At 30.6% G+C, this 17,993-nt stretch overlaps 3 protein-coding genes across 8 annotated transcripts; 1 reads left to right on the forward strand and 2 right to left on the reverse strand.

The window, feature by feature from the left end:
• Window positions 1-300: 300 nt before the first annotated feature.
• LOC130667636 (T-cell activation inhibitor, mitochondrial) lies at window positions 301-4,081 on the forward strand. 2 transcript variants are annotated; one of them, XM_057469361.1, is made up of 8 exons: window positions 301-798; window positions 869-983; window positions 2,001-2,383; window positions 2,454-2,766; window positions 3,042-3,142; window positions 3,189-3,350; window positions 3,423-3,554; window positions 3,645-4,081. In XM_057469361.1, the coding sequence occupies exons 1-8, from the start codon at window positions 776-778 to the stop codon at window positions 3,877-3,879; spliced, it is 1,464 nt and encodes a 487-aa protein (XP_057325344.1). In that variant the 5' UTR covers window positions 301-775; the 3' UTR covers window positions 3,880-4,081. The 2 variants fall into 2 exon arrangements, with proteins under 2 accessions (XP_057325344.1, XP_057325345.1); XM_057469362.1 differs by having other exon boundaries at window positions 303-798; window positions 3,207-3,350.
• On the reverse strand, window positions 3,922-9,393 carry LOC130667635 (uncharacterized). 4 transcript variants are annotated; one of them, XM_057469358.1, is made up of 5 exons: window positions 8,517-9,393; window positions 8,103-8,395; window positions 4,799-8,021; window positions 4,466-4,641; window positions 3,922-4,393 (listed from the first exon to the last, which is right to left on the reverse strand). In XM_057469358.1, exons 2-4 carry the CDS (start codon window positions 8,344-8,346, stop codon window positions 4,548-4,550), a joined length of 3,561 nt encoding a protein of 1,186 aa, XP_057325341.1. In that variant the 5' UTR covers window positions 8,347-8,395; window positions 8,517-9,393; the 3' UTR covers window positions 3,922-4,393; window positions 4,466-4,547. The 4 variants fall into 4 exon arrangements, with proteins under 4 accessions (XP_057325341.1, XP_057325342.1, XP_057325343.1 ...); XM_057469359.1 differs by having other exon boundaries at window positions 8,487-9,393; XM_057469360.1 differs by having other exon boundaries at window positions 4,889-8,021; window positions 8,103-9,393.
• Window positions 9,394-9,532: 139 nt separating this feature from the next.
• On the reverse strand, window positions 9,533-13,006 carry LOC130667637 (uncharacterized). Of its 2 annotated transcripts, XM_057469364.1 has the most exons (4): window positions 12,782-13,005; window positions 12,636-12,694; window positions 11,194-11,364; window positions 9,533-10,906 (listed from the first exon to the last, which is right to left on the reverse strand). In XM_057469364.1, the coding sequence occupies exons 2-4, from the start codon at window positions 12,685-12,687 to the stop codon at window positions 10,689-10,691; spliced, it is 441 nt and encodes a 146-aa protein (XP_057325347.1). In that variant the 5' UTR covers window positions 12,688-12,694; window positions 12,782-13,005; the 3' UTR covers window positions 9,533-10,688. The 2 variants fall into 2 exon arrangements, with proteins under 2 accessions (XP_057325347.1, XP_057325348.1); XM_057469365.1 differs by having other exon boundaries at window positions 12,636-13,006.
• Between the last annotated feature and the right edge of the window lie 4,987 nt (window positions 13,007-17,993).

The following is a 17,993-nucleotide window of genomic DNA, read 5'->3' on the forward strand; positions in this document are numbered from 1 at the left end:
AATTTCCTGTAATTAAAATCTAATTTAAAAAAAAAATTTTTTATGAATTTAAAAAATTCAAAAATTTTTGGAGCATCAATTTGACATTCAACTTGACACATTGATGACATTTAAAAAAAAAACTTTACTCAGCTGACGTAAATCAGCTGATAAACATGTGATTTCTAGTTCAATAAAATCATGAAAGGGAGCAGTAAAATCCTCTCAATTTGGCATTCAATTAATTTTATTTATTAGTATAGGTTATTTATATTTAAAATCCCAGTAATTAATCATGTGATAATTAGTATTTTTTACACTAATTACAATGTAATTATTATCATTATCATCAATTAACTCGATCCAGTATTAATTCTCCAATCGACTGTAAGCTTATGTAAATAAAAATTTAAAAAATTTCAATAATCGTACGTTACTTTGTTGATGACGTTCGCAATCATTTGATTTCATTCATCTATATATACATATATACACACACAAAATAATCCTCAGTATTCATCTAAAAATAAATTCAACAGTGGCGCGATAATCCATTGTGTCTTGCGTTTCATATCGCGTATCTTTCAATTACATGAGTAGTTATTAATTTTAATTTCTTTCTTTTGTATGACGATTATTATTTTTAACCGTCGCACAGTTGAAACAAGAAAATTATTCATTCAGTAAATTAAATACAGTTCAGATATCAGTTTATACACAAGTGCGGTGTGTTTTAGTAAAACAAAGAGTGTTTTATTTATTTTATACTTATCAATGTTATTTTATTTATCATAAAATGCTGTGCGGACTTAAAAAAAGGTATGTCATATTTAATATTTCCTAATTATTAATAAATAGTAGAGAATACTTAATTACATTCATTAATTAGTTTGTGCAGAAATGATGCAGTAAGAGCTTTAAGTACTGGAGAAATTTCAACAGCACTTCGGCCTTTTTATTTTACTGTTCATCCAGATTTATTTGGTCAATTTCCTACTCAAAGAGTACAAATTTTAAATATATTTGTTTTGTTTTTTGTTTTTTAAATAGGGTAGAAGTACCGTTTTTGGCCAATTTTGGATACTTAAGAATTTAAATAAAAGAATTGGTAACCGACGCTATCACACAATTAATTTTGAAAATGTATAAAAAGATACTTTTTATCTCACTGTTACAATGGAAATTTGCTTTTGTACTTTTTCATTAATTAAAACAAGCAACCTGTAGTCACTACATGACTGCCCAAATATTACTACTAAATTTATAAAATACGCAGAAAAAAAGGGATTTCTTGCCGCAAAAAATTTTAATTTGCACCAAGAAATTTTATGCATTATCAATTAAATACAAAAATTGTCTTGGAGCGAAAAAAGATTTTTTTGGTCAAAAAATAATTCCTTGCACCAAGTAATTTTTTCTAGTTCTAAATAAATTTTTGTTTTCAATTCACAATGCAACAAAATTTCTTGGGGTAAGTAAAAATTTTCTTTAGGCAAGTAAAGATTTTTTGAGTCAATGAATCCTTTTATTTTCTATGCAGACTTTTTTGGCTTTGAGAAGCTTCCTAAAACCAAAAGGGAGTATAAAAATCTGTCATTTTTGAATAAGTAACGCGATATAAATAATATAGGTATATATTCAGTGACATTCAGTCATATTCAGTGACAAAATAATTAAAGTATTAATTTATATAAAGAAAATAAATCTGATCGTCTTTTTTCCCGCGTAATTTAAATGTAATTCGAATGATATAGATAAATCTATTTATCTCAATACTTGGCATTTAAAAAGAGTTTAAATTATGAAAAGGCACAAGTTCAAGTCAAGAGCTATCTAATGACACCAATTTCAATAACATTAACTAATTCTATCATATAGATATGGCGGGAACAAAATTTTCCTTATTCTCTTAATAATACAGAGTAGATAAAGTATTAATTGTCGAAAAATGGAGCAGTGGCCACAAATGGTACTTTTACCCTAACAATTATTGATATTAATTTTTATAAATTTATCTGCAGACTGTCAATGAAAATTCATTGAAACAATTGAGTTTATTGTTGGAATCTCTTCAGCAACAGAGACCAATAAAACCTACAACGCTACCATTTTACTTGAGATCCAAAGATGAAAAAGAAGTCAAAGCTGGTAAATTTACTCTGGTTAAAATCCAACTAAACGAACTCGATGTTAAGAAAACAATATTATCTATTTTGAAAACATGTAATTTGTCAACGACGTTTGTAGACAAGATAAAAGACCCGGTTAAAGATAATAAATTTAAATACCGGTACGATCCACGGGTCGAGAGGGATGGGGTTAATTTTTCAGATTTAGAAGATGATCCATTTTTTATGTCGATATTTATGAGACGGAAAATAAATGCGGAGCCTGACACTTTTAAGTATAATACTCTTTAAATTTATCAAGTATTGTTAATTATTATATTGTTGATTAATATATAATTTTTAAAGGGCATACGTGGACAAACATGTGAACGAAGCCCACATTAAATTGGAAGCATGTCGACCTGTCAGAGAAGAAGTCAAAAAATTAGAAAAAATACTGTGCCAAGATTTAGGTCTCAAAGATATCACTTGGGATTGCGGGTGGAATATTGCACACTATCGTGGATGTTTGCTGGCATTTCAAGCTTTAGCTCGACATCATCCGGAGCAAATGGATGTTTTGAAAAATCGAACGCTGGTTTTTGCCAATGGGACGGGGATCAGTTTGGAAGGAAGTGTTATGTTGAATTCTGGAGAAGTCCGACATAATTGGCTCGATGTAAATTTTTTTAATTAAACAATTACATATAAATTATAACTTACTTAGAGATTTTTAGACTCGTAATTATTAAAAAAGTATCTGGAATAAATTACCGATTATAAAATAATCAAAAGGCTGATTAATAAAAAAGTAGGATAGAAAAATTAAAAGAATGAATTTTAAAAACGTGTCTATTAAAATATTATAGATCACGAAAGCTACAGGTTTATTATTATTTTTTGAGTAAAACATTTTTTAGAAACGAAATATTGATATAAAACTTTTATTTTTAGTTAATAAAAAATGTTAAAAAATATGATCCAATATTACTGCGACTTCCAGCATTTGAGAAGGCAGTCTCACGTGTTCTGCTGGACATTAAAATCGGCCGACGGTGCGTACTATAGTTAAAATTATTACAGAGTAATGGTAAGGCTCAGAGTGCTCTATATGTGCAGGAAGTTCATGCCGAAAGTGATGGTCGCCCAGTACGAATCTCAGCTGAGACAATTGACGACAACACTATCAGACTATCGCGGTAGATCCAAGTACCCGAGCTCGTGGCCTCCTAGTTTGTCTTCCCACGAAATAGTAATCGAAGCGTAAGTTTTTAAAAAAAATTCCAGCAAATTAACGCAAACAATTTTTATTTAAAAAAAAAATTATAAATTTAGAGAGGCAGGACCTCTCATGTTGTCACCAACTGGGCAGTTTATTGTGCCATCATCGTGTCCTGGATTTCTTCTTGTTAATTTTATAACTGATAATTTAGATGAAGCTACAAAGAGACTAAATCATTACAATAAGTATAGAATTTATTTATTTATTTTATACTTAAAACTCAATATATTGATTTATGTAAATGGATTAATATAAAATAATATATTCTATTGCAGAATAAAACATGTAGAACGTGAACTGCATGATAGAACGATTAAAGAACTAGGGTTATTAGCTTTAAACAAAGACGACAGCATTACTCCTGATCTGATGGTCAAGTGCTGCGAGAATCTACTCAAGCATAAGTCAACTTTAGGGCCTATTTTAGAAGGAGTAATGCTCTGGATAACACATTACTACTCAGTAATGAGTGATGGTGTTCTCTGCATTCCTTGGGATTGGAAATTATAGATTAATTACTCTAATAATTAGACGAACTAAAAATCAAGAACTCGATTTTTACTCTTCAATTATCTGTTCAAAATTTTTTATTCTAAATTATTTATTTTTCTGTCGTAATTTTTTTTATTTTTTCACGAGATAAGTTATCATTTTATCTCATAAAAAATTAATATTTATATTAAATATTTTATTTTTTAAATCTAGAATAAATTACATTATTACTTCGTAGAAATTTTCCTACGACATAATTGTAATAATGTTGAATTGTCTGATAAGACATTAATAATTATAAATATTATAATTGACACATTCTAAATAAATTATCATTGACAAGTGTCGCTGATAATTTCCAATGATAAACAAAATTATTTTATCCCCGACTGTGATTACAGTTTTAATAATTTTTGTAACTATTTAAAACTTTAACAGAAAACTTAATCGTCGATTATTATTTTAAACTGGCAAAAATTAATTTTCTCATGACAATTCATCAGTTAAATATTTTTTATCGATTTTTATCATTCTGAAAATAAAAAATTATGATAAAATAATGAATAAATTATAGTCAATATATGTAAATAAATAAAATCTAAACCTTGTGATAACGTTTGAAATTAAAAACAATAAATAATCATATAAAAATATTGATAAAAATTATCAATACTCAAGTGTAAAATTTAAAGTAAACATGATTTTTTAATTTGTATCCATCGATTCCGTGGTGGATTAGCTGATTTTTTTCGGCTTTCTGGTGGTTTTCGACACTCAATTCTAAAAATTTGAAAAAAAGCAACAGTAAGCTTTTGAAAAATAATAAATAACCGAGAATACACGAGTTACATCCATCCGCCACAGCGCTCGATGAATGCTCACTAGTATTCAATCAAGTGGTACTGGATAATTAAATCCAGGCGTATTATTATTACACGTTTGTTTATTCCTTCGAGAACTATACCAGACGGATTGACCATTTTCTTTTTTATTTAATTTTTTTTTATTCTTTGTTACTTTATCGCACCTTGCTTTCAAAGCTTCCTGCTTCGTTACTGTCACCGCCTTCTTAATGTCTGACTCGTTTTTCCCATCACTTACGCCCAGTCCACCATTTAAATTTTTACTGGCTTTCTTTTTGTCATCAGACTTCGGGGTAGTTTGAGCACACGGTTTACCGGAATTTGAAAATCTTCTGACAGTTTCTGAGTACGTTGCTTTACCAACTACATCAACCAAAGCCATTACCGCAATAGTATGACTTGTTTCTAGTGAAAAATCGGAATTTCTTTCTTTGTTGTCGTCTTTTTTCCACAAAACAACGCTGTCATTATTTTTTTCAGTACTCATTTTTTCTCCCTCGTCTCCAGTATTTTTTGCTTCATTTGCGTTACTCAGGGTGCGAATCAACCAAGAATCTGTTTTAACATTAGTCTTTTGATGGCCTTGTAATACAAGACTAGAATCTGCATCAACTAATTTACACTTTACATCAGAAACTTTATTATCTCTATAATCAATTTCATTTATTTTTTCTTCATTAACTTCATTAGAATTGTCTTCAATTATTTTATCAACTTTAACTTCTTCACAAACTTCTTCTTCAACAACTTTGTCATTTACGAGCCCAGAGAATGTTTCATTGTCTTTGATTTTAGAATTTTCTTTGACAATTAAGGCATCCAGCAGAAGTTCTGCCGAAGCGCAAGCAGCTTTCCAAGCGAAATCTTTTGAAATATCTTGTGAGCACGTCGACGAAGACGACGAAGCATTATTAACTGATTTATTAACAACATCACATTCCAAAGATTGTGTTGATTTAGTATTGCTCGACTTTGAATTATCACGACGACTGCGGCGACTCTGATATTTTTTTTTCGGGACATTGTAACTGCCGGGTTTCATGTAAACTCGTAAATCTTCACAGCTGTCATAAACATCGTGACGTTTTGTTTTTGGAGAATCATCTAGCAGATGATTAGCCGTCCATGGAGCAGATTGAATGGTCCTCATATTTTTTAGTGTACGCAATTGACGATTAATGTCATTTCGTAATGTTGAAGTTGAATCTGTATTTTTGGCTCCACATTTAGCCGCCTCTTCGCGAAATTTTGATGAAATGCTATTTGAGGATTTCCACCAATTAGATGTTGAATTCGATGAATTTTCTGATGAATTTCCTACACGTTTGTTTCTCATACTCGCGAACCAAGCAGACAAATTTATTGTTTCTCCTTCATTTAAATTTTTAACTTCTGTTTTTTTAGTTTCAATTTGACTCAACAACGTCATTTTGTTATTTAAATTACTCAAACTTCCACTGTTGTATGGAAAAGTATTACAAATAGGCGTAGGAGTAACACATGAATTCCAAAATGTACGATTTTCATTTGTTAAAATTGGCTGAATTAAATTACTACTCTCTGTTATACTGGAAGTTAAATCAAATGTGTATTTTGGTACACACGGTTGACTCTCGTATGTCTGTTTAAATTGAAAAAACTGCGTGGGAATGTCTGTAGATTCTTCAGGAGTTATTAAAAAATTGTAATGCAATTTTTGCTGCGACAATTGACTATTCAATGAATCAATTTGCGTCGGTAATTCCTTTGTAAATAAATTCCAATCAGGTTTGTTAGATTTTTGTAAACAATCATTGGAACGTGTTTGCTCAGTTATTGTCCATCTTGTCCGTAATTTACTTTCACGGCCAACATTTGACAATCTGTCCTTCTGTTCATTGTCATTCAAAGTATTCCTAAGTGAGGAACGATTAACAGATTTTACTGAAGGAGAATTATTTTTAGTACCAACAGCAGATGTATCACCAAAAAGTCCATAAGTTATATATAGAGAAACATCGCCAGGAAATGAGTGCATATTAGGATTCATAGAAAAGTCGTCGTCATTTTTAGAACTAGAATCTAGTTTTACAAAAGTCTTGATAACATTTTCTAAAAGATCACCAGTAAATATTTCCCAATTTTTGAAGGATTTCAGCAAATCATTGTCATATTTATCATTTAAATTAGCATGGTGCTGTTTGTTTAAATAATGATCAAGAATCAGCCAGCCATTGCTGATACGCAAAAGTGAGTTTATTAAATCCTGCGAAAAAATTTTGTCACCAGCAAAAACAGGAAAACATGTTGATGATTTGGCGAGAGCTGTTTTAGTCGCTGAAGATAAATTAGTAAGCCACTTTTGTCGTGAGCTTGATAAATCATTCAAGATTGTCTCTGCCTCATTGCAACCCCAATTAACTGTTTTACGAATGAACTCTGGACAAGTAGATTCCTCTGAGGAATCAAAAGTTTGAGTACCAATTGATTTAGTCGTTGTCTCTTGGTCATACTCTTCTAAATACCAGGGCTTGTATTTTTTTTTATCACTCTCGCTGTCATTTGTCATTAATTTATCCTGATTTTTAGCTTTATTATCTTCATCTTTATCTTCATGAGCAGAAGTGTTGCACAAAGCAGACACCATTTTCTCAGCTTCAATAGTAAAATCAAAATTCAATGACTCATCTGAATATTTTTCTTCATTCCCGAAATTTTTCAAAACTCTGACGTCAGATTTTGAATGTGGCTTAGAAATATTTCTGCTATCTACAAGAGTCTCTGTGTAAGGAAGACGATGTTCCTGACATACTTTCTCCGGATACTTGGTCACCTCATTTGCGATTGATAATGTAGGTATCAATTTCCCATTTGGATTCAAATTCAGACTAGAGCTGGTAAACAATTGTCCTGGAGCTTTACACTGAGCTTCGCTGATACTATTAGAGTAAACAGAGCAAGGAAAAACGGATTTCTGTACATTTGCAGCATAATAATTATGTGGGACTGCGGTAAATTGAGCGGGAGGTTTCGGCTCAGGTATCAAATAATTTTGTACTTCAGAAGTCTTGTAGTAAGGCTGCGAGGCCACATTGTGATTATAATTGCCGTATGATTCACTGGGATAAGGGGCATGATTGAAGCACGATGATTGACTAAAGTAAACCGGAGTTAGGGGAGATGATATGTGATTTTGAACTGGGTCATATATAACTAGTGGTGGTGGCGCATAAGCTAATGGTTGAATAGGGCCAGACAATTCTTTTATTCTGACTGTTTTAGTATTTAATTTTTGGTTTTTTATTCCACGATAATTATCTAAATATAACAAAAAATATATATATGTATGTTCTTTATTTTTTGAAATGCTTTTTAAAATTTTTCATCAGGAAAACTAACCTTGGTCGCGTATATTTAGGGATCCAGGTTTCCGTGTATGAGTAATATATTGTGGGATTGTTGATGTTGTACAAGTTGGAATAGAGTTATAATGGGTGTAAATTAATTGCTGTTGCTGTTGTTGCTGCGGCTGTTGTTGTGGTTGATTTAAAAAAATTGAGGGCGATTGAGTTTGACAGTAAGCGTAAGTTTCATTAGGATACGATCGATTTGACGAGTCGGCTGGTTGGACAGGATAGACCATTATCAGACGATAATTATCGTCTACTATTCTACTCCAACAGGTAAATCATCTAGAGCAATAATAGAAACCTATGAGAAATCTCGTTAGTCAAAATTACCTTACGTATATTTATTTTATCGATTGACAGCTTGACATTTAACCTTTTGTAAAAGTCCAAGGATTTTATTTACCTCACTATCAGGTGAGTTTTCATAGACGCCTGTGTAATTTTAAAATTCATTTTCAGTTTAAAATTAACTTGAGCCAAACAATTTACATAAAATGTACGGAAGTTAATTTTTAAGTGATTTTATTTTTTTTTATTTTTAAATATTTAAATTCGAATAAATTATTTCTCACGATCTTGTGCGGAGTCCTGGTTTTAATTCCTAGATATTAAATTATAAATCCCATTGGCGTGAGAAAAAAACACGACAGAGATTATGCAATCAACAAATTATATATAAATGTGTTTTTAAATTTATAACAAATGAAATTATTTTTTTTTTTAATAACAAAACAATTGAGTCGCAAATCACGTTGTTCTTTTTCGAAGAATCCACAACTTCAAGGATTTAAATAAAATAAATTAAACTAGCCCAAGTAGCACAGAGACAACTTTAAGATGTCTTTTAAAAGGATAAGACAAATTTTTTTTTGTCCCAAAGTCACTTTTTTTGGTATAAATACGAAATGTAAATGTTGGTTCCGAAGACAGAGAAGAGTTGTGTTGTTTTTCCTGTCTTATTTAAATTAAAAAGTCATTTAGATGACTTATTTTACCACTATTTGTAATTTACTTTTTGACATCACTTGTGTTAAGTTTTTTGAGTAGACATTTTTTCGGTGACATGAATTTCTGATTGTTTTGTCAACATATTGGTGCCTTGCCTTATTGACGTCAAAAAGTAGCCTAAAAACTGATATCTTATAGATGTCACAAAGGCAAATGTGCTTCTTGGGAGACTAAATTTATACTAGTGGTCAGGAAAATAAATAATCAAATATTAGGTCTAGAAAAAAAAATAAATTAATCTCTAAAGGATTTATCTATTAACACAATATACTCTTTATTTTGTTCGAACTTTTTAAATTTAATCAATTAAATAATGAGATATCGCGATGACAATACCCACGATACACATTGATTCCACTAGAACAAGGAGACTTCTCTAGTCATATTTATATTTTATTTATTCATTTTATAATTTCTTTTATTAATTTTTATATTTATTTATATCAATAATCTCTCTTAAAATTTATAACGCATTCATTTTGTATTTTTTATTTTAATTAAGCTCTACACACAGAACATTACTTTTTTTTTTTATTTAATAAAGTGTGAACAGTGCCCGAGCTGACTCCCTATTAAATTAAATTTACTTTTATTATTTTTTTTTTTTCCATTAATTTTTTCTCGAGCATCATCGGAATGTTAAAAAAAAATACAAAATATTATACTCAATTTTTTTTATCACATACTAAGCTAATAATTATATTACCGCGTATGTTTAAACAAGTCAGCTAAGCCAACGATTTGATAAAAACAATGATGATCAAGAACAAATTAATATTTATTATCGTAAAAAAAGGAAAAAATAAAAATAAATAATAAACAATAAAGAGTAATTTAAAGAGAATCGTATTTTTTCGAGGCAGTGTGAGTAATGCTCGAGGCAACGGGGCCACAATTAAATTCCCCGTGCATGCGAATTGGCCCGTAATTAATAATTAATATTTAATTATTAATTAATAGTGACGATTGATGACAGAGTGGTGAGGCAAGTGTGCGCGATGTGTAAGCGCGCGCAAATCCATTCATTTCGGACGGAAATGCATGGGTTGGCGCACTTACCCACTGCGCACACTTGCCTCACATGACTCGAATACTCCACCAGGGCCCAACCACCTCTCAATTGTGCATTTTATACGGCAATAATAATTTTAAGCGTGTTCATACGGTCATTTATACATACACATTTTATCTCTCCTTAATATCAATATCATTATCTTATCTGTTTAATTTTAATTTTTAATTATTATTATATTATAATTTTAGTATATTTTATTTTTTGGTATCAATGAGATTGTATTTAAGGAGAGGCGCGGACTTACCGTCACGCCGGCAACAATAACGCAATCAACAACATGAACATTCGACGCGATCGAAAATTATTTTTAAATATTTTTCGTTGCCATTATTAAATGGTACTCTGGTTGTTAAATTTATAATTTTATTATTATTTAAATTATTTCTACGAGTCCGAAACGATGATGATGACATTACGTTTTTAAGTCCGGCGTCATCATTATCGGCCGGATCTCGACGGCCCGTTTACGACAAGCTCAAGAGCTGTGTTTAATTAATTGCCGATGGTGCGCACGGCACTACCGATAATACACAAAAGCATTAAAATAAAGTGAGGTGCTTTATCAAAGATCGGCGTCGCTGCGTTGCAACGGTCAGTCAAGCACGAGCAGACCTCCTGTCGGCCTCCAAAACCTCCTCGTTGGTAGCATCGGCCCTTGTAGTTTGATTCGTCGTAACCGCAGGTTCTTATTACTCGAACCTCTGGTGGTACTAGAATTTTTCAAAATTATTTATTACATTCAATCGCCATAAAATGGTTATTTAAAGATGATATTGAAATTAGCAAACGTCTAATAATTTTTGAATTTTTTTACAAACGATAAATTTGAAAAAAAAAATATTTTAAAAAATTGCACCTATAGTTTTTTCAATTTTCTACATGTGCATTTTTTTAGTTTTTTTTTTTCAATTAAATTGTTGAGAAGAAAATTCAAAAATTTTTAATTGTCTGCTAACTTCAGGATCATTATTTAAAGTATATATATATAAATACATACATCCATTTACTACAAACTCAATAGACTGGACAGATTTTCTGCACATCGTGTACTTGGTACCACCACTGGAGAGCATGTCACATTTTTGAATGAGACTTGGATGTGGTTCTTTGTCAGCACACCGACTGTCAGTGTAGCTGTTACAAACGTAACACTCAAGTGCATTAATGCCTACAAAAAAAAAAAAAAAAATTACAAGAAAAAAGGTCATAAAAATAACAAATAAAGTTCCTGAGTTTACTTATTTAATCTTCCCTGCAATAAAATTAATATTTACTATCCCAAACGACGAGATAAAAATAGCCCGTAATAAACCAAGTCTACAAAAGTCCTCATTGCCGGTATAAATTTTCTAGTCTATAAAAAAGTAGTTAGTCAGCGAAAGAAAATTACGTAACGATTTATTGATAATTTAAATAAGTAGTTGAGGGTTGAATGAACGAACCGGATCACCAATGATTCCCTGGCCATGGTCTGCTTGAAAATCAATGTAGCTAGGTGTATACCTACAAACGTGGCCTAGAAAATGTATAGTCGGTATATCAATGACGTCGAAGCGATCGCCTCGTTCTCGTTAAACTCGATATTTCTCTGTCTCTCTTTACTTTTTCCGTATTATGAAAAATATATAAAACCATTGGCTTTAGATTATTTTACTTCCCCTCTTTGATCCCCGCCTCCACTCTTATCCTCCACCCGACTTGTTTTTTCTATACATTTTTTTATTCCGTCTATTTATAAGTAAGTTTTATTTTCTAACCGTCTTATGGATCTCCGTTGGGTTTAGTATAGACACTACATTAGTAATTGTCGCTCCAGTTAGCACAATTGCATCGTTTATAATCACAATCGTGTGATAATAAACATCTATGTGATAACACATTTCAAGAGCATTGTCTGCAATTCAATATTTCCTCTGCAAAGACACAGAAGTTTATAAATATATATAAATGTATATTTATGTAATATTGAGTAAAAGGACATGTATGCATATATGTATATTTTTCAGTTATACGGTACAGACATGTCTTATTCTGTTTGCCGCGCCGGGACGCGCGCACGAAACATCGTCATCGATCCGACAGACGCTTGCGCCCTTGTCGCCAAGGGGTGCGGATATAGACAAAGGGACGTCAGATTTCATAATTTCAAACTACTTAAAATATATATTTTTAGATATTAAACAACTTTATCAGATAAAAATCAACCCCGAACGAAATTAAAATTTTGTTTTTTAGACTCAATAACATCCTACTTAAATTATGTACGTGGGTTAATTAAAAAGTCGAATTTAAAAAAATAAAAACGATTCTACATCGACTTAGCAACCCGGAAGACAAAGGAAAATAACAATAAAATTGATTTAACACCGACAACTATTTTAAATCAATTTCATTATCAAGCTAAAAATTATTTAGATTAATTTAAATTTATTAACTTACCAGATAAACTGAGTAAGAAGCAGGCGCCCACGACAAGTGTATGGGCCTTCATGATTACCCTTTAGCACAAAATCGTATTTCGTTAAATAAAAGTATTTGTCACAGTATAAAAGAGTGTGTTATCGACAGTTTAGTATTGTACTTACGACGAAAGACGTATCGAGTATCACAAGAGGATTAAGTGTACTTGAGAGTAGCACAATGAAAACCGAATAGAACGAGCTGAAGACTCGAGATTGAATGAGAGAGATTTAAATTCTCAAAGCGGGGTTGCCGACCTACCGACCGAGCGACCCCACGACTTCGAGAGCTCAGACAGAACTGTTGATGTCGTCGGCACTGGTTGGCACCGCTCTGCCACCCCACGACCGACGTTTCCCAACACCCACACCACATCGAGGGACTAATGTGCATGGGACAGCCAACGGTGTGTGCACAGGAACTAGGAACCGACGCAGACATTAACATTGGGATGAGGTAATGCGGGTAAAAGAGATGGAACTATATTGTTCTATGCTGCTTTTGCTTCTGCTTCTGCTTGTACTTCTACTACTGCTAGTGGGGATCATCTCAAATCTCGTTGCTACCAAGTCAGACCCAAAGGTCGATCGATATTTTGTTTTGAGTTCTTTCTATGAATATTCATTTCACCAGCACTATACAACATACATTTTGTCAATGCAATTTTTCTTTTTTCTGTACGTCAAAGACTTGAAGAAGGTTTTTTACTTTTGTGTAGTATTACATAATTTTAATTACCATAAAATATTACTAATAATTATTTTTCAGTACATAGTTATGGTTTACACAGTAAAAAATTTTCGGAGTAAACGTGGATTAAATCCGGAGTGAATGCGTAGCGGATGACTGTTTATTTATTTACTCCCCTTCGGAGTGAAATTTACTCCATATAAGGAGTGATTTTTTTAACTCTTAAGTGACGGAGTGAATTCGGATTTAAATAAAATCCGTAATCACTCCGAATTCACTCCCAATTTTTTCCAGTGTATTATTTATTTATCAAAAAAAAATATGACATTTTCGTTGAATTTTTTTTTATTATTTGAGCTTTATACTGCAATTAGAAAAAATAATTCTTATAATACACTGATAGAAGGATTTCTTAGTATTTAAGAAACCGTTTCTTAAACATCATTTCTTTGTATTTAACAAACATTTCTTAAATAGTAAAAAATATTTGTTAAATACAAAAAAATGATGTTTAAGAAATAATTTCTTAAATACTAAGAAATTTTTTTTAAATGCTAAAAAATCCTTCTATCAGTGCAGATTAAAAAATTTGATTTTTTAAAATTTATACTTTTTGAAAAGAATCATATTGAAAATACATGGATGGGTATATGACAAGTGACATTATGAAAATTGTTAATGGATAGATATATACGAATGAGTAGACAAGAGAGAGTGGGAGGGGTTAAAATAGGTAGGTGGTGAATATACACAACTAAACTAGAGCACAAAGTAAAGTGGTTGCTCGAAAGAGAGAACCGACAGAGCTCTGAGTGGATAATGTTTCTTTTCCTGTGACATGGAACCCAACGATGACGGCTAGATGCTTCTGTTACTGCTGCGTACTTGATGACGATGACCAAGCGACGACGTTGATCCTCTCATCTGAGTGCCGTGAATGCACCGACAACATTTATCGCGTCTTGTATTACGTTATGTCACAGTATTATATCAACAGTTGTATTATTCAACTTATAGGTTTTACGACAAATCATTTTATTTTTCCACTGATTTTTTATTTATCGGCATCGTTGTTCCCACTTACTCTCACGGGCCACACAAACATACAGTTGTGTAAATATATTATATTTTAAAATGATAAATTGTGATGATTGAATCATTTATTGAATTATTTTATTGAATCACTTATGCTACAATTTTCCCCCAACACTTATTGTAGATATAATACAACATACAATAATCTTCCGAGATTCATTTTTATGTCAATGCCAATTCTACTCACGCAAAATAAAATGGATCCGGTAGATACTTTACTATATGACAATATATATATAAAGATGTACCCTCTGTACCATATATATAAATATGACCTCGAAACATGCAATCATAACATTACTGTTCAATATTTATTTGAGCAATAAATTAATTAATTAAAATTAAAATTATTTTATTAATAAGTATTTTTATTTAAATTTATATCATATACTTTTTTAATTAATCAATTACAGTGATAAATTAAAAAAAATGCGCATTATTTTAAATTGAAATAATTAATAAATTAAATTGAATTATTTCCATTAAAAATAAATTATATTTATTTTAAAAAATAAATTTATTATCTTTCATAATAATTATTATATATTGCGTAAAAGATAAGATATTATAATTGCTATGAACTTGAAAGTTATGACGAAAAAAAGTTTGAAAGATTAAGGGTTGGATAAACGGTACGAAATATTGCTCTCAATTTATCGCGATGATTCGAATTAATTTAAATCTGTCCTACTTATTTTACGAGTGTACTTAGAAAAAAGTTTTAACCCGATTATTTAATAAACACGAGTAATAATTGAATGATAATAATAATAAATAAGTTACAAAAAGTAACACTAGATTTATTGCAGCCGTCTTGGTCTTTACATTCACAAATCGTCTGACTGCTTCCTTGGGTTTGTCTTCCTTTGTAGCACCCATATCTTTCCGTCAACAAAAATGCGCATTCTCTTATCGTAACGTATTGAGTCGGTTCTTTGAAATAAACTGTTGTTAAAAAAATAAATTATTAATCGTTTTTTTTTATATAATTAATTCAATCAGTGATTAAATAAGTGATATTACATGCGGAAGTTACTTTGCGGCAACAATGGAAAATTGCAGGGCAATCTCGCAGATATTTATTACTGACCGGTGCAATGTTACAGTCGAAATTGGCCAAACTGTTGCATTGATAGCATTTAATACTGTGACAGGCTACATAAAAAAATATATATATGTATAAAATGTAAATATACATTGTAAAAAATTTTCGGAGTAAACGCGGAGTGAATCCGGAGTTGTGGAGTAGATGGTTTTTTTATTCCATTCTCTCAGAGTAAATTTTATTCCGAACCCGCGTCAAAAATGAAACTTGATTTAGACTTGGTTTAACGAGTCGAAATTTGGAGCTGTTTTTCACAAGACAAACTCGACTTTTTTCTACGGAGATATGAAATACATTGAGTTTTCGCCTTGTTTTTGACTTAACTGACTTACTTAGCCACGATTTAAGACGAAAAAGTTGAAATCAAGTCGAAATTGACTTGGTTTAGACTTATTCGACTTGAATTTCGAGACGAAAAAGTCAAGATCAAGTCGAAATTGACTTGGTTTAGACTTATTTGACTTAAATTATAAGGCGAAAACGTCAAAACTAAGGTGAAATAATTTTTTTTCGACTTGAATCACCAAGTCAAAAGTTAAGGTGAATGACTATCGTGCTCGAAGTAAAGACGAATAAGTTCAAAATAAGATATAAAAATACAAATAAGTTGAAACTAAGATGAAAAAAGTTCAAAAAGTCGAAAAATTTAATTTAAGTCGACTCTCTAAATTTGAAACAGTGAAAACCACTGAATAATAGTGCATATACACTATTTCACAGTTATAAGTATACCACTTGGTATACTTATAACTGTGAAACAGTGAATATTCACTGTTTCAGATTTAGAGAGGACAAAGTCGAGATCTTATCGAAAAATCGTCGGCAAATCGATAACTTCAAAAGAAAATAAGGTGAAGGGAGCCTGAATCAAGTCTTATTTTTGACCCGGGAATGAGTTTTGGAAAATATTATTAAAAAACAAATTTGCTAATACATAGTGAGATTAGTCTATATTTTGAGATTTATATTGAGTACGGAAATAATTACGAGCTCCCTTTTCATATATTCACGCGAAATAATTTTCAAAAACTATAAGCAGCTAATAATAAAAACTTTCTGGCTTACGAAGTTAAACTTGACATTTTATACTGTGCTGAAATATAAAATATTCCCATTAAAAACTATTAAATACTTTAATGTTTTCACTATGTATTAAATGAAATTATAATTTAGTGGGTTACTGAAACATTTTATAAATTAAAAAGATGGTCAATTATTATTATTAATACCTAAAAAATTACTTTTTAAAATTATAATGTTTCTTATTAACAGTTATTTCTATTAAATATAAATTTATTTAGTCATTTAAACCCTGGATCATAGTGACTGCGGATTTAAATAAAATCCGCGTCACTCCGAAATCACCGCTCCAAAAAAATCCGAATTTACTCCGGCATTAAACGCCCATCTGAGCACCTGAACTAAATATATAAATACTTAGGTCAGGTGTTTTGGTTTCTGAAACTCAAAGTTCCTTCGAGTATAAAATTCTATGTTGTAAAAAACTGTACAGCAAATCGATAAAAAGGTAAAATATTTTTAGACAGTAATAATTGCAATAAATAAAACAAAACTCGAGTGACCTTTTTTAAATTTAATTAAAGGTTATGACGACAATTTTTCTTCTACTCTCACTAAATGATTTTTATCTGTATGAAAAAATTCTGAAAAACGACGCGCTCTCAATTGATACAAATAACAATTGCGTAGATTGGAAGATAAATATTCAAATAGAGTTTTAAATGTTGTTAATTCATATTTCATTGACCATAACTTACTTTTGTAGAGAATAAGCGATACAAACAATAAGCAGTTTAGGTTATTATTGAGTAACATAACTAGTAAGCTTGACGTTAGCCGGTTTTTTCGGGTTTAATCTGCTTACTTTACAATTTTAAATAATATTAATTAACTTTCCAGATATATCTTGTATAGACTAGAGCTAATAATTGTACAATTGATATTATCGCGGTATCTTTTACTCATGACCATGTAAATTACTTCTTATAACTTTTTTTTATCTATCAATTTATTAAAAAAACAGAAGTTAGTCGACTTTTAGCCTGAAGATAGTTTTTTTATCTTGTATTTTTTTTAGTTACTATAATTATTGTTAAAGATGATGCAAGTAACAAACCAGATTAATTTAATTGACTAAGAAATATTTGCTTAATAATTTTTATAAAATCCTTTTATTTATTTATAATTTATTGTATAACTATAAAATGACATAAAATAATCGCTGAGTAAATGTCAGTCCATAGAGAAATACGTTAGCAAAGTAAGTAAATAAAGCTATTTAATAATTGATAGTATATCGGTCAAGGACATCTGATAAGAACTGCTAAATCCTGATCGCTAAATATACTAACTAATTATTTTTATTTTTTTATCTAGCTGCTAATTGATAAGCAGTAAAGAGTTTGAAATATAAATGTAAACATTTT

Source organism: Microplitis mediator, chromosome 5 (genome assembly GCF_029852145.1).
Source record: "Microplitis mediator isolate UGA2020A chromosome 5, iyMicMedi2.1, whole genome shotgun sequence".
NCBI lineage: Eukaryota > Metazoa > Arthropoda > Insecta > Hymenoptera > Braconidae > Microplitis > Microplitis mediator.

Coding starts and splice junctions, on each gene's coding strand:
- LOC130667637 (XM_057469365.1), bottom strand. CDS start 12,687: ATGAAGGCCCATACACTTGTCGTGGGCGCCTGCTTCTTACTCAGTTTA. Junction 11,365..12,635: donor CTTCTTACTCAGTTTATCTG/GTAAGTTAATAA, acceptor TTTTTTTTGTAG/GCATTAATGCACTTGAGTGT. Junction 10,907..11,193: donor TGAGTTTGTAGTAAATGGAT/GTATGTATTTAT, acceptor GAAAAATTCTAG/TACCACCAGAGGTTCGAGTA.
- LOC130667636 (XM_057469361.1), top strand. CDS start 776: ATGCTGTGCGGACTTAAAAAAAG. Junction 3,351..3,422: donor CACGAAATAGTAATCGAAGC/GTAAGTTTTTAA, acceptor TTATAAATTTAG/AGAGGCAGGACCTCTCATGT. Junction 3,555..3,644: donor AGACTAAATCATTACAATAA/GTATAGAATTTA, acceptor ATTCTATTGCAG/AATAAAACATGTAGAACGTG.
- LOC130667635 (XM_057469358.1), bottom strand. CDS start 8,346: ATGGTCTATCCTGTCCAACCAGCCGACTCGTCAAATCGATCGTATCCT. Junction 8,022..8,102: donor CCTAAATATACGCGACCAAG/GTTAGTTTTCCT, acceptor TGTTATATTTAG/ATAATTATCGTGGAATAAAA. Junction 4,642..4,798: donor TCTCGAAGGAATAAACAAAC/GTGTAATAATAA, acceptor TCAAATTTTTAG/AATTGAGTGTCGAAAACCAC.